This window comes from Pagrus pagrus (assembly GCF_965226575.1).
Source record: "Pagrus pagrus genome assembly, chromosome: 1".
NCBI lineage: Eukaryota > Metazoa > Chordata > Actinopteri > Spariformes > Sparidae > Pagrus > Pagrus pagrus.
Genome location: NC_140185.1, coordinates 4,232,501 through 4,249,338, shown reverse-complemented (window position 1 = coordinate 4,249,338; position 16,838 = coordinate 4,232,501). Strand labels below are relative to the sequence as shown.

The 16,838-nt window shown below is 43.6% G+C and overlaps 1 protein-coding gene across 1 annotated transcript in view; it reads right to left on the bottom strand.

Annotated features, from left to right (window-relative positions):
* tshz3b (teashirt zinc finger homeobox 3b) overlaps positions 1-16,838 on the bottom strand; it is a 42,782-nt gene that overhangs the window by 25,699 nt on the left and 245 nt on the right. The window contains exons 1-2 of the mRNA XM_084362202.1: positions 16,142-16,838; positions 15,229-15,693 (exon numbers count right to left, since the gene is read on the bottom strand). The exon at positions 16,142-16,838 is cut by the window's right edge and continues 245 nt beyond it. Of these exons, the coding sequence (XP_084218328.1) occupies positions 15,229-15,268 (40 nt within the window). The 5' untranslated portion in view covers positions 15,269-15,693; positions 16,142-16,838. The remainder of the gene's footprint in view (positions 1-15,228; positions 15,694-16,141) is intronic.

Genomic DNA, 16,838 nt, shown 5'->3' with positions numbered 1-16,838 from the left:
GGAGCAGGCCGGTTGTAAGCTCTGTAGAACAGCATTTAAAGTAGCATGGTAACATGTATCTCAGTGTTGACCTGGTGAGACAGCATGGTGAAACCTCTGCAGACGTCGAGCTAGCACTAGCAAGAAGACGCAAGACAAAAAACATGGAGATTAAACTCTTTTTCCAGCCACAACTTGTTGAGGTCTAAGGTAATCACATCATCAATAGCCCACTTTATTGCTAAGGACTTACAACCTGTCCACTTTTGAACGTGTTGCTATCATTAGCTGTATTCTGTGACTGCTGGTAGTACTGCACACTGTGTACTGTCTACTGACAGTTGCTGCACAGTGCAAACTGTTCGGTTAATCAAACCTTTGAGTTTGTTGTCAGTAGTAAACATTTGTCTGATTGTTAATCATAGGTGTGATTTTATACACTGATCATTACTAGGAAGCAGAAGAGACAGACAGTCAGGGACATCCAGTTCAGAGAGGTCCAATGCAGACAGATCCAGCTCAGAGAAACTCTACTCATGGAGACCCAGACAACAGGATAGTTGTTCCTCAGATCAGGATGAGACAACAGGTTTTCAAATCGAATTGTCGAAATTGGAATCGAAATCCTATCAAATCGTTCCATAATAAAAATAATCATCCCTGAATCGTATCATAGCCAATGTATCTAGATATGAATCGGATCATCTTAATAAGGGAGAGGATGCACACCCCTAATATGAAATTATATTAAGTGACTTTGGGACGTCATAAAAAGTCCAAATTTTGTCAAGAAACGGTTGCATTGGTGACAAAACAATTCCATATCAAACAACAGCAGTAGATAATCCAGACTGTGGAATAAAAACACAGTTATTTAGTTCCTATCTATGGAGTTATGAGTTATTTACTACATGTACATGCGGCATTGACAAGAAGTATCCGTATCAACTGGGTTCCTACTCTGGTTATGGATGGAAAAGTTTTGGATCAGCTATTTACAATGATATTTGTGCAGTGAGGCCTTCATGTTTTTCCTCCGGTATAATTATCTGCCACATGTTTGCTACATGACTGCTTCATGTGCACTGGTAGAAAAATAGTTATTAGGCATGGTGGTTGTTAAGGCGGGAGATGGCATTGCCAAAGCTGTAAAGCGCTAAATGATTATGGTCAATAATCCACTCAATGATAGTCTTGGGCAGTGAGCCACTACTTAAATTTTTCAGTTTCAGACAGTACATTTACAGACATGTTCAGTCTTAATCAGGTTACTGTTGTGTTTTGGCTATAAATTGCCATTAGAACATAGACATTCATTGATTTTCATAATTAGCCACAGTAAAAGGAAACAAACAGAAACCTCTTTGTCTATCGTAAGGTATTTTCAACAAATACACAGCAATTAGAAGTGATTACTGAAGTCTGCACTTTTGGAGTCAAGAGGACATTCCTGTCATCTCAAACCTGCCAGGATTCAAGATCATTATGTTTTAACATGCGTTTCTTCTTTGCTTCCTTTAGACGTTTTGACTAACAATTAGAGGAATGCATGAAAGCCTCCAGGAACAACACAAGGTTGTGAGGTGATTTTGACGTAGTGGCCACGGTGGTCACCGACTGGCCCCAAAACAATCACTACAGAAGACACTGCTCTAAAATAATGATTATTTTTCGGGGACCACAAACACAAAATAATGGCATGTATTACCGGAATTTGATTCATTAGGTCGGACAAATATTTTAAAAGAAGTCTCAAAGAGCGGTATCATTAAACTAATTTGTGCTATTATTGTATAGGGGAAACTAGGAGGATGTCAGCCAGCTCAGTCAAGGGAGGACTCTAATGCTCATGCTTTATGGGCCAAAAAAATGTGGAAGCCTGAAAAATGCGTCCGAAGAGAAACTTTCTTTGTAATGAATGGCATGCCTCCTGAGCACGGAATCCAGTTTTCTTCAAAAAAGTGATCCATCAATTTACCTCTGCACTTCTATAAGATTGTTGGAATCACAATGGAGAGTTGAACAAAAAAACAAAAGCAGCAGGTGTGCTATTTGACTAGCAGCTATTCTAGCAGCCTTGCTAGCTAAATCAGAGATGAGCAGTGGGCCGCAAAGGTCTGGTAAAATCAAATCATCCCCCAGATTTTTTTTTTCCATTTTTAGACCTCTTCAGGGCCCTTACAGACGAATAGCACCACTGCTCTCTGAAACCCCTTATTTCCGGTGGCTTGCACCACGCCACAATGGCTTGTTGCTTTGTCCAGCAAAGCAAAGCACGCTGCCGTGCACACCGCTCGACACGCTGTGACTGCTCAGATCGCATTCTGTCTGAAAGGCAGAATCAGACCCAACCTGCACTGACTCAAGTTACGTCACTGGAGGCTTCACACTGTTCCCTCTAGAGCCACAAAAGCTTTACACAACACCTGTAAACATTATACTTAGTTACTTGTTCCAAATATTACTTAATTTAATTCCTTTAAGTAATCAGAATATTATTGTACATATCAGTGTACATTGGAAGAGGACAGAAGAAAGGTGACCTTTAACATCTAGTTCCAACCTTTGACCCTTCAGGATCCTTAAAGACATTTGACCTTTAATCTGCAGCACATTTACAGTCACTTCCTCCCCTCTCTCCACTGTTATTCTCCTTTCCCTCCCTTTGTTGAGACCCCGACTGTCCCCTCTTCCTCCCACCGCCCTCCCCCTCTTTCAACTCCCGTGTCCTCACACACACACATGCACTCAAACACACTCGTAGCTGTAGCTCAGGTTACAGCTCTGTAGCGATCCAGTCTAAATAATACAGCAGTGATGAATGGCAGGGCCAGATTCATATCCATCAACGGGCTCTTTTTTTAAGGAGCATCCATCTTCTATAAGGCCTCCCTTTGAATCAGGGAAAAGTGAAGAGAGAGAGAGACTGTACTGCCCCGAACCCATGGGAGCGACTCTCGCACAGTTGTGAGTTTATGTGAGTGTGTGTGTGTTAGATAAGACATCGTGACTGATACACGCCTGCAAGCAACCCCCAAGACACATGAGCATGGGAGAGAGACATACGCAGATTGTTATTGACACACAAACACAACAGCGTGCCTGCACATGCATCAAGGAGATTAATGGAGGTATGATTTACAATCCATACTTATTTATGATGTGAAATGTGAGTAATTGTGTGTAAAATACTGTTTAAAGTTGCTATATCAATATCACTCGCGAACACTGTTTTTCTCCTGATCACCCATGGGGGATATGGAAAGTAGCCGTGCCAGAACATTAGTGAAACTAGTCCAGCCGATTTTTGCCTCCACTCCCCCAACTTCTCACACACTCACTCACTCGTTCAACACCCATAATCCCCCTCTTTCTGTCTCTCTCTCTCCTTCTCACTCTTCATCCCTCACTCCCTTCCTCCTTCCCTGGAGGAGTGGACCTCAGAGGCAGAAGGAAGGACTGCCCTACACACCGAATCACATGCATGTGCTTGTATACACGCACAAATGCGTACACACACACACACCTCTACGCGCTCCCACACACACATGTGAGGCCCTGGCAAGGCCCTGTTTGATAAATGACACACGTCATTGTGTCAGGAGAGAAGGGTGGGTCTGTGATGTATGGAGCGGACGATGAGAGGGGGAAATCGACTGTTTGGCAGTGAGACGGCGCTCGTCTACTCGCTGCTCTCCTCCTCTGGTTTCTGGAAACCTCCAAAAGCACGCACCGAACATACAGTATCCATTCACATACACGCGTTACTTTGCAAACACACCACATCAATGCACAGTCGATTGTATAAATGCGCTCAAACTTGCACCAGATATTTTGTCTGGGTGAACGTGACCGGGGCGAAGAAAAGGTTGCCACGCTTTTCCTTTTCAGTTTCTCCTCATTTTTGTGCTCTCTCTTTCTTCCTGTGCCACTTTCTTTCTTTTTTTCAAGCCCTTTGCGTTCGCTGGCTGAGTTACAGAGAAAAAGAGTTCATCGAGGAAAAAGAGAAGAAAAGGAGAGCGAAGCGACTGCTGGATCTGGGCAGGCGAGCAGCGAGGGGGGCGCAGTGATATCAATCACAGTCCCGTTTGGCAACAGAGATACTAGTATTTCAAATAAAACAGCCAAACCTAGACAAATAGCCTTAACATGGGGCTGTAACCTGAGCACCCCCCAGCACCACCCTGAAACTTCTCATAAAGTGGAGAAACAGAAGGCTAAGGCTTCTGCTTTGTATTTCTTTTCTCTCCCCCCCTTTTTCCTCGCCGACTATCTCTCTCCTGCCTCTTTTCTCTCTGTCGCTAGCAGGCGAGGTGGCTGACATCTGCAGAGTGCATTTAAAGAGAAAAAAATGTGTCAGAGGAGTGTGATGCACTCTTTTGCACGCATGCACACACACACACACACACACACACACAGGCGGCCCCCCTTGCTCGGTTTCATTAGCTCACTGGCAGGGTGGCACTTCTCAAGCTCATTACTGAGGAAGGATTTATGGCGCGGCAGCCAGTGGCGGAGAAAAGGCATCTGTCAATAATTGCAGGGAGCAGCAACTCCCATCTCCACCAGCTTTGAAATCTCATTAGGTATGCAGTTATCAGGCATAAAGATCAAAAACATTACTCAGCTCCGACAGAAACCGACCAAGAAACATTAATTAGCAACAGGCCCTCGCAGTATAAAATAAAACAGCCTTCCTCCTCACTCCTCTCATCTCTCTCACTTTTTTCTCTCTTTCAGCATGGTTGACTGTCTCTCTCTCAATCTTTCTATCTTTATCTATCTCTCTCACCTGCCTCCTTGCTCTTAACCCTCTTTGAGAGCACGCACAAAGTAGACAGAAACACACAGACGTGTAGTGAGTATGCTGTTTCACACGCGCATTTCCTACCACACCCTTGTAATACCAGACCATATCAAACCACGCATTCCCTGGTTGACTCATAAACCTTCGGATTACAAACACACACACACACACACACACACACACACACTTGCGGTATTGTAGATGGTGAGGATAATTCCCAGCATCTGAAACGGATCAGAACATGAAAGAGGGGGGGAAATCATGTCGGACTGTCTTGTGGCAGTGACTGAGTAGTGACCATTCAGCCGTTTGTGTGTGTGTGTGTGTGTGTGTGTGTGTGTGTGTGTGTGTGTGTGTGTGTGTGTGTGTGTGTGAGAGGAGAGAAGAGGAAGGCTCTGTCAGCTTGAGAAGGATGTCAGCTCAGGCTGGCCCTGATTACCAGGGCCTCAGACAGGTCCTCACTGGCTCCTCTGCCTTTCATCACCGCCACCGTCCCACACTCACTCACACACACACACACACACGCACGAGCGCACACACACACACACACACACGAGACTGATGGCTGCCAGTCTTGTCTAGGTTCAGCCAAAGCCTCCATGGGAAAGGGAAGTGAAGGGCTCTGATTGTGCAAACACACACATACACACACTTTGCAGACATAAAGGCAACCCCCACTGAGGGTAAGAAGAAACCCAGACCTGGAGCCGAGCCCAGATGACACTCAAAAGATGCACACACATGCGCACACACACACACACACACACACACACACACACACACACCTCGTCTTGACACTGTCTCATCATCCTACTGAGCCTGCAGTTCCTTAAACTCCATGAGCCTCTTCTGTACACACACGCGCGCACACACACACACACTCACACACACACTTTAGCCCCTGTCTCCTGAACATGACAGAATGTATAACAGGCTGTACATGCTATATAAATATAGCCAACATTAACAGAAGCCGCTTGTCTTGTTGGAAACACTCACTAATTAGCTGACTGTTAAAAATAAAGTTTCTCAACATTTCTTAAAATGATTGAAAGCAGAGAGCCACTTGTTGTCGTTCATAATATAGACCCAGTATTTGTTAATGAGCGTGACCTGTGTGATGTTAGGAGTCCGTGGCCAGAACACAGACCACCCCAGATTTTTTTTTTCCCTTAATACAGGAGGTCTGGTCTGTAGCCGACTATAGGATCACAGCAGTAAATACACATATATCTGCTTTGTGTCAGCACAGGAAGCGTGTGTGTGTGTGCTGAGATCTCACTCCACTCACTCCATTTCCTGTTGTAGCCGTCTTCCCAGTGTGCCCTTTGAATCCGAACTCACAGCAAGTGGCTGCTGGTTGGATTAGGACCAACAACCTTTGATCTCTATTATTAAAGGGCTGTCTATTACGTACTTTAAACACAGACCATGAATCTTAATCTGACACTAAATACTAACATGATTAGATCAGCATCAACATTTTGACTCTCATTCTATACACAAGCAGTTACAGCGTATAGAGTTTTACTGCCCTGTACACAGGTCCAAAATGTTATTGCATAGTTTGTACATGTATATTCAACTGTTTTATATACTGAAAAATTCTGCAGATGGGCCAATACACACTTCAGCATTTTCCCCCCTCTATTACATTTATTTAGTTTGTTATTTTTGCATTTTTATCCTCTTTCCAATGCTTGTTTTTACTCTTTATTATTTGTTATTGCACATTAGCCTTTTTATCACAGTCTCAACGGTATGCCACCTTGCATTTCAGTGCACATATTGTATGAGCATGTGACAAATAAACATTTAAATTCTATACTTTTGTTTTGCATATAGTATTTGAAGTGTTTCTTTTAGTAAATATTCTTCCTTTCTTCTCTTCCTTATTGCGATTTAAAAAAAAATTCAAACATGTTTTATAATGAGCACTATTTCTGTGTCCGACCTTTTAAAAAATATATATAATCACCTTAATTTTTCATAGAGCATCCATCCTCAAACATATGTCTTGTTGCAGTGGATGTTGTTTTGGTAAACTTCGTGCCAAAACAAAAAAAAACAAAAAAAAAAAAACAGGCTAATTCTTGAGCATATTTCTCTGTTTGTGTCCTGTGCTCTGCAACCTCACTTGCACTCTGTGCACCCACCCCTCTCCTCACAAAATAATCTTTGGGGAGGAAAAGGAGAACAGGGGGGAGAGAAGAGAGAGGGGGAAGAATTGGGGGGAGAAAAAAATGAGGAACGGATGCAGCCTTGTGAGCCAATTTAAGAAATAACTGCTGATGCATCAGCTATTGACTGTTTGAGCGCTCGTGATAACGCTCAAGGCGAAACTGGGAGCAAAATGACAGCATCAACTGCCTGCAATAAAGTGCAGTGCGCCAGACCAAGGGAGCTCTAATTGACAGCTGTCAACCTAATGGGAGCCATGACGGAAGATTCTGGGAGAGGGAGGGAAAGAAACACTGTTTATAAACCATCAGCCACTTATCCTCAAGGAAGGGAAGGGGGGGGAGGAAGAGACGAGTGAGCGCTAGTTCCCCTCCCTCCCTCACTCCCTCCCCCCTCCGTCCTCCCTCTTCCTCTGTCTCTCTCGCTATGATTGTCGTTTGTCTACTTGCTTGCTTTTTCATTTGCTCCTACTTTCTCTTGCCTGTGCACATAATCTTTTTTACAATCTCATTACCTTTCTGTCTCTCCCTATGATAGAATATTTAACTATGCAACAGTTCTCCCACTTTATATCTCCTCTCGCTCTTCTTCTCTTGGTTCATTGTGGCGAAGCGTTGTGGGGCAGGAGCACTGAGAAAAGCAGGAGAGGGCCATAACTAATCACTATGTCAGTTAGCTGCCTGGGAAAGACTCACACTGTGCAAAGTAATGCAGGAAAAAGGAACTGAGACTGGGATGCAGAGGATGACTGGGACTACGAAAGTTGGGAAACATGCTCAGTGTTAGTTGGAGACAGGATGGTGAGGGGAGAATTGGGATTTAGTTATGCTGTTATTGGAGCTTCTGGGGAGGCAGAAGTGATCTTTTGGGCAAGTTGGTGGAGCTAGCTTACCACAGCTTAAACTGGCTATGTAAGATGCTGGTTAAACTGAATGTCCCCGACCTTTTCACTTGCTATGTTTACTTCTCGGTCCTCATTACAGGTTGAATATCTCAGCCCAGTTGTCAGGATAAAATGTTGGCAGTTAATGTTTCTGCAAACCTCTGATACGTTCACATTGGTATGTGTCATAAAGACTAAGTACATAGTGTTTAAAATGAGACCTTGGGACATCTCCATTCATGTTTGTGGGGACCAAAACACATATTTTAAGCCAAAACATAACCTAACCCTAAACAAGTCGTGCTTGTGCTTAACCTAAACAGACCATAATCACAGCGTTGTCACAAAACAAAAGAGAAAATTAAACCTAAAGAAATGTGAAGTTGTAACATAAAGACATGTAAACCATGGTTTGCAGAAACTTACGTTGCCAACATTTATTCTGGTGACCGGGTTGCATATCTATTAAAAATGATTAGTTCAATCAAGAAAGAGTGACTGTCCTATCTCATGTTGTTTCACTTGAATGTGTTTGATTCCTGAAAAGATGAAATCCTAAAACAAATGTCTATCTGTGTTACGGATTTCTTGTCCTTGGAATTTCCTGACAACTTCACAGATTAATCTTGTGATCTCTCGTGGCGGTCTCGACCCCAGGTCGGGAGCCACTGGCACACATTTAAGAAACGAGTTAAAATGAGAAAAATATTTAAGAGAAAAGAAGATCCCGCACACTGCTCGCGCTCAGCATCAAATATTATCAATCATGCTATGAAATGTGCCGGATCTTCTTTTCTGAAGACTCAGGTAATAGTTTCCAACACACCTACATCTGAGATACTTGTGTGACTATCTCCTTCGAAAAAACAAAAACAAAAGACAAAATCTGTTTTAGAAAAAAAAAAAAAAAACATAAACGTATACTTAAAAGAACAATATAATTTACACCTTATGACAAATGGTCAATAATGTGAAACTGATTATGTCCCTGACGACCACAAAAACTTTTTCAAAGATGGAAAATCCATGTTCAAGTCCGTCCATGCGTGCATCAGACCATTCTGGACAGTGACCGTGTCCTTATTTCTACCTCCAGAGCAGTTCTGCTTTGATCATTTTTTAAATTATATTATAATAATTAATAAAATAATGTCCCGTACACAGCAATATGTCATGTTTCTGAAGAAACAAAAATATACAAGTTTTAGTCAATTATCTCAATAAATACTGTTCAGGTTTAGGAAACCATAAACTTTTACTACCCTTAATTTCTAAGAAAACTATACTCATTTTTATTCTTCCCCAATCTGATCTGTCAGCGGGTACTAGTTACATGATCGACCGAATGATCGGCGCATCTCAAAAAACAATTCATATGTATTAGTTTGAGCCGGAGCACAGGCATGAAAAGACCAACCACATTTCAGATTAATGGCCTGCAGATAGAAAACTTTGAAGCGGATGTCATTCAAATACATCCCTTTCATTAGAAATTGGAGTGAACGGCTTTCACTTCAAGGATGAGTAACCTCTGAATTTCATCTATCAGTGACGGACTCACGTAACTCTTCTACCGTGTCTTAAAAGGTTATTTCCAGGCGACGAGCTTTGAAATGCTGCAAAGGGATACTAGAATGCAATAGATAATAAAACAGTGGTTAATGTTTGGAACTGTAAAGGAATGTCCTGAATAAGTATTATATCCAAAAGTTACAATTGTTATTATTATTATTATTATTATTATTATTATTATTATTACATATTTCTTATTTATTTATTTATTTATTTTACTTTTACTTATCCCAGCTACAGGGGGTGAGTTAAACACCGCTAAAGAAATGTATGCGCTAAATGTACAACACAATGAATACGTTACTTAATGATACAATAAGTACACATTAATACATACAATACAGTACATTTGAACAATTCCTACAACAGGGCTGTGTGAAAGGTGCTGTTTATAAAATCCTCCTCTCCTCTCTTTAAGACACGCTCATAAACAGAATCACTCATACCACTTATAATAACCATCGCTGATAAATGTTGATAAAGAATAAAATGCTTTATAAACCATTAATTAAGACATTTTAAACGTTTATAAAGATCAGCTGCAATTGTATAATGTTTACTGATGAGCTACAAAGTATTTATTAACCATTTCCAAAGTATTATAAACATCAGTTGTAAATTTGCAATAAATAATGGCTTAATAAAGGTTTATAAGCTTGTTTGCTTGTTAACAGTGAAATAACTATTTCCTAATTTAATCAACCGTAAGTTACCATTTATAAATGACGGTTATTATGTTAGGTGTTACCCATTGTTGTCACACTGCAGACAGTAGTATAGTGACGCAGAGGGCTGTGTGGAAGGTGCTGTTTATAAAATCATGTTTCTCTCTTTTCATCACACATTCATTAACAGACGTATCAGAAACCCTTTTAAACAAGGTTAATCAGCTTCATTATATTGACATGTTTCATTAGATCCTATTGCCATCCAGGACTATAGGCTATGACGCAAGGTGCCAGTATGTTAAGACATGTTGTATTGTTAACAAATAAGATCATTTTCAATAGCAAATACCCTGTAGTGTACTTTAATAAATTCACAGTTCATGTTAAATTTGTTTGCTATGCTATGCACAGCCAAGCAATGTGAAAGTGTGTATCAGTATTGTATGTGTGAGTGTACCCGCTCCCCCCTGTGAGTCTCTGTGAGTGTGTGTGTGAGTGTGTGTGTGTGTGTGTGAGTGAGTATATCTAAGTGGGCCACTGCATCTCGACTTAGATCCACCGCGAGTGCAACGTTAACACACATCAAGCATGATTAATCTCTCGCTCTCATCTACAATCAATCACGCACACACTCTCGCAGACGTACACACACACACACACACACACACACACACACACAGAGGCAGAGAAATCACAGAAATCAGCTGCTTTTCCTCCTCGGCTGCCATCTATCTCCTGTTGGACAGTACCAAATCTGTCTTGATGTTAATATTTACATAAATCATGCTTAGCCTCTTTGGACACCGTGCTGATGATAGGTGTTTCTGAAAAATCAACGTCGCTGAAAAATCCTCCCACTCCGGGAAAGTGTCATTGAGTAGCTAATAATGACCAGTGTCAACGTCATCAATCTGCAGTGGACTCATACGGGAAAGTACCACACACACACACACACACACACACGTTAGCACCATGCAGCTGCTACTTACTGCTAAACATCCTTAATTTTAAATATCCTACAAACAATAGATTTGGATATAAGAATTTGGAAGTGTAAAAAAAATACAGGTAAAAAAATATTGGGGTTGTTTGATGTTCGAGCTTCCTCTCAAACAACAATGATCTGTTTGGTCTAGCTTGACTTTGAAGCCGCGGGACAAAGCCCGCCGCTTGCCTGAGCTTTGTCCTTTCCTTGAAAAAATAAATACTCCGAAAACGGTGTATGTGTGCACGTATACAAGTGTACATAAATAAGCCAGCTGGACTCACATAGAGCCATTCACCGCTTAATCAAACACATGTTTGGTCCATGAAATATCCTCACCGCTAATTTCAGGAATGACCTGGATTAGCATTCAACAAGCGCGATTCATACTCATGGCACCACTGTCCAAAGCCTCACCTAAGGTGGGGTTGAAAAAGGGAATGTGGGGGGAGGGAGGAGGGGTGCAAATGAGGACAGTGTAAGATCAAGTTGATTACATCCAACTATGCCACAGACCTAATTGGCGAGCGTGACAGTGTGCGGAGCTTGTCATCTCCAATCATTAGGCCTGTCAGAGATCCATCAGATGCTCGGCTAATTAGGAGAACGCTAATGAAGCTGGCAAAACAACTCCTCTTTTTAGACAGCTGAGTGCGCTCCGTCGCTGGGGTGGGAAGTGTGTGTGTGTGTGTGTGTGTGTGTGTGATGGTGGTGGTGGAGGAGGAGAGGTTTGTTGGAAAAGAAAGAGGAAGAGTGTGTGGGATCACGGAAAGGACAGAGATATTTGTGGAGTTGTGTGAAGTAAAAAAATGGGTTATTTCCTCATGCTTGTACCTAGAAAGAACCCTGGAGGAGAGCTGAGTGTACCGCCATGTTCAAGACGATGCACACATTGTCTGTAGCCAATGGAAAACATGAAACGCTCCAAATCAACAGATTTATACTGAACTTTTCAATAAACACTGACCCTAACCAGATTTACAAGTTAATGTCATCCTGACAAATCTGAGGCCGAGGATGAAATACCTGCTACCCGTCAAGAATGCTTCCTCCTCTGGGCGCACAATGGAGAGGCCGAATCAGCGCCATCAAAGAGAGGAAAAACAGAAAGAAAGGAGGAGATAGATTTTGTGTGAAAAAAACTCAAGGTTGGGCGTACTCTGCCCCCCCTCCCATCCCCAAGTTCCTAATCAAGCCCTATCATTTGCCATCCTCCCATAACTCTTGCCATCACTACGGTGCAATCAATTTGTCATCACTCTTTGTGTGCCATGCAGTTCTCCTCAACCTTATAACTTGCAGCTGTGAGCAAGCGAGGGAGGGAGAAGGAGATATGTGGGGGGGGGGTGAAGGGTAAAAAATAGGAAGCTGCCAATAGCCTAAAATGAAACTCCTCCTTCGCCTGCCTCGTGTTTGTTCTCGTCCGCTCATCAAAGAAATAAATGCCTCATTTTCTCCCTCTGCTCTGACTGCCGGCATACTCACTCGCTCACTCCAGCTGAATAAAAAGGCTTTCAGTCATCCCACTACGCATCCATCCATCTATCCGTCCGTCCGTCTGTCTGTCCGTCCATCCATCTATCCATCCGTTCACCCATTCCTTTGCCCCCACCCATTGTGTCCATTAGGGCTAAAACATTTTGATCAAGTAAGGCCCTGGGCTGAGAATACATGAGGCTCTCTCTCTCTGTGTGCCAGCCTCTGATTGACCATTAGGGCCATTGATGAATGTGGCTGTCAGAGGGCAGACAATTAAATCAAATATGAAACAAAGTCTCTCTGACGGGCCCTTCTGATGGAGCAAACCAGTCTTCCGCCTCGCGATTAGGCTAATAGTTACATTTTTCATACCACTCTATGTGCGCGCATGTGTGTGCGAAAAGTATTGCGTGCTGGTGTATATGTACTATAAAGTCATTGCAGCATGTCTGCTGTGCATGCACCACTGCACATATGTAATTATGTGTGTTAGAATGTGTGTGTGTGTACAGTTTTGGAGAATACACTTCCTTGAGAGTTAACAAAGTTACAGACAAGAGTGTGCGAAGGTAAGATGGCTTTCTAAAGGTCATTCATGAATCATTACTAATTCATTTGAATAAATACAAATGTAATTAGAATTTTAAAGCAACATTTATTAGAAGACAGAATATGAAAAAATAAGGGTTAGGGTTAGGATCGCATTTGTTTCAATGACTTCAAATCTCAAAAGAAATGATTCATCTTGTAAATGATCGAGGAGAACGCCAAAACTCTCCCTCCACTCTAATGGGAACATAAAATAAAAAAAGTTCACGTCTCTGTCCACATTAAATCTGAGGCAAAGAGGGGAAAAGCAAACAGAAGTGGGGAAAAAGAGACACAAAGATGCAATTAAATGCTGGTGTTAATGGCTGGAAGTTTGTGAGGCCAGACGTGACTTCAGCAGGCCTCTGCTACCGGAGGGAGCGAGGAGGGGGGCAGCAGGGAGGGAGGGAGGGAGGGAGGGAGGGGTGATTTATTGACACTTATCGGGAATGAACAGATCAAAGGCTCGGCCAGATGACAGGTGATCAATCAGGCGTCAAATCAAAGATGGCAATTGTCCATTAAAGCTCTCTTCCAGTATACACTCCCTCCCTGGGCTGTGAAATAATCTTTAGACTAGAAGAAAAGTCTTTTCCCAGAAACTGAAGGGAAGAAAGAAAACAGACCGAACCCTGACGAAAAACAAGGATGGTGAATCTCAAAGAAATTTTCAGAGCGGTTACTAAATTAAAGTCTCAAAAGAATAGACAGTGATGACTAAGAACAAACAATGAGCATAGATTTGTGTGAATATTGTGGAAATACACAATATAATGGGGGATAAAAGACACTAGAAAATACAATAAGGTCACTAAAAGCCAATACTGTGCATCAAAACACATCCTGCAAACATGATGGCGTAACAGTATCGCCAGCATGCAGTCAAACACACACTGCACTGGGGACAGTAAAGGAATGTTTGAATTGAAAAATATAAAGAATGAGACTGATCGTATGAGACAGACGCGGCTACAAGAGTTTACTTCCTGTAATCTATCGGGATCTTTTTGAGCTAATCCGGCTGCCCCAACAGAAATCAGCAAGGCCTCCGTGACAGTCAGCTGACCCGAGGGCTCCACCAAACCTCCCCAGTATAGATCCTTAATTCCATCGTCAATATCTACAAGCAGAGGGAGGGAGGTGTCGCAAAGGAGTAAAAAGAGAGCAACCTATGAAAGATCTCCGAGGCGAGGAGAGAAAAATGAAGAAGGGAAGGGAGAAGGAAAAAGGCTTTTCACACTGAAGCTCTTCACTGCGCTGGTACGCGGAGGCTGACCTGTGACCTTTTTAAGAGGCAGTAGGATGATTGTTTTAACCACGGGGTCACACCTGTAAACAGCCAGACCCTGTTATGAAATATGTGTGTGAAGAAAAAAACAGTCTATAGACGACCAGTTATTTGCGGGAAGAATGAGTATAAACATAATTTTCTTTATTTATCGTTTTGTCTTGAAACACTGCTCACAGATATCACAGCCTCAGGTGACGTGTTCAGACGTCTTGTTTTGTCAAAACCCAAAGAGATTCAATTAAACAGGAGACGAGCAGAAATATTTGCATTTGCACAAGTAGCTGGAAAATTACTTTTTTTCTTGAAAAACGACTCAAATTATTTTCGACTGTTGATTCATTTTTCTGCTGATCGACTCACTGACTGACTAACTGTTCCAGCACTACCACAGAGTACAAAGAGGCCAGCTTTGCGTGTTCAATAAAGAATAAAATCATTTGAAAAAATGTCTTTAAAATTCTAAGAATCCCTGACAAGGTGGTGTAACAGAGCAAATCAGCTGATTATAATAGTATTTACTGTGATAGAAATGAAAGTGTAGGTCAAGTATGAGAAGGCAAAAGTTGTGCTGAAGGCTCTGGAGCTGTGGGGAGTGTGCACAGATCTGTCTCCAGTGCACAACAAAAGATGTTGCAGTTACATAAATGTTACTATGTGGGTGAGGAAAATATCAATGAAAAGTAACTGAATGAGGGAGGCGGGAGGAGGGGGGGGACACAAATAGAGAGAGAGCGAGAGAGAGAGAGAGGGAGAGAGAGAGAGGTCAATTGCACGCAAACCGAAGCCAGTGCTTACCTGCGGCGCGCCGAGGCGCTTGCTGCTTCCTCCGCGGCATGTCGGCTTCGGGGGGCCGGCAGGGGAGTTCTTCTCTGGCCCCGGTGATCCGAGGTTGCCTGGGGGATCCTCGGAGCTTTGATACACAGTTTTCCCCCCTGGGTGCGCTCTCAGGGCTCCCACATAGATCGGGGTGGGTGTGTGTATAAGGAGGGAGGGTGTGCAGTTTTCGAACACAAAAATAAATCAGTGGAGGAAGAGCCAGTAGATGCGAAGACAGTAAAAGAAAAGCGGGAGGGGGAATCAGCCCCCGGCTGGCTGCGCTCTGTGTCGGTCGCTGTCTCGCCCGCTCCGACTTGGATGGACGCGGTGGGAGCAGGAACAGAGGGGGCTCCGCGGTACAAAAACACACAGAGGAGGTTTGAAAAGCGCCGTGCTCCGCCGTGTGATCCTCTTTACTTGACGTCGTGGGCTGCAACAGGCAAGCTTGAAGGGATAAAATGAAATGATCGCGTCAGTCAAAAGTCCGCAAACAAGGGGACAACACATCAAGAGCTGACACAACTGAAGCCCTGCGCCTCCTCTACGGTTCAACCTCTCCGCCGCTGATAGGCGTCACGTAGCTCCCTGTCTCTCCCTCCCCGTCTCTCTCTCTCTATCTCCCCTCTCTCTCTGCCTCTCTTGCCCCTCTCACTCTCTTTCTGTCATTCACTGCCTCATTCCAGCCCCGTTCATTCCCAAACGAGCGGGGTGATCAGGAGCTTTTGCTAAGAAATGTGCGTAATGTCAGTCACGCTGCAGATTGATCTCAAGTGTGGAGCAGACGTGCGGACACATGGTAACCTGACAAACACACACACACACACACACACACACACAGTAGCGTTCACAAGCACGGGCTGACAGCGTGATCTGGACGGAAATGCATACTTACTTTACGGGCTGATCCTCCATGAGGTTTTCGCTTTTCCCTCCCGGTAATCACGCACTACTCAAAGCCAAGAGGTGGACCAGCTGAAACGTGCCTGAAACCATCTCATAAAATCCATTCCCCTCTGGCAAGTCCTGTTGGCGGTGAGCGGAAAAAAGCCACATGCAGCTTTTTCAGTTTGTTATTCTCAGGACCGACAGCGGAGGCGAAAAGAGGAGGAGGAGGAGGAGGAGGAGGAGGAGGAAGAGGAGGTGACGACCGGGACTGGTCGCCCACACGCTGCCCTGCCTGGCACGGCTACGATATTTTGTCCGAGAGCGCTTTGAAAAATCCGCTGAGGGCAAGTCACACCGTCAGTATGTACGCGTGAGCGTGTGTGCGGGCGCGTGCTAGGGGGTGCGTGTGTCTGTGTGTGCGTGGATCGACGAGATACGTGCTTGATTGGGTCTCCCTTGTTGTAATAATGTACAGGAGGAGGAGGAGGGGACGGGCTCAGGCTGCTCCCATGCATGCAGGCTGGCTGGAGCGCACGGATCAGCCGAGCTCTAGCGCCTACTGCCAAACACTTTGTTGGCCGCTGATGGTACTTTTCTCCCTTTTTTTTTCTTTACGTGGCCTGATAGGAGCTATTTAAATCAGCCACGCAGCGAATCAGACGTGTCTCCCAACACCGCGCTCCGCTCTCCTTCCTGCGCCTCAA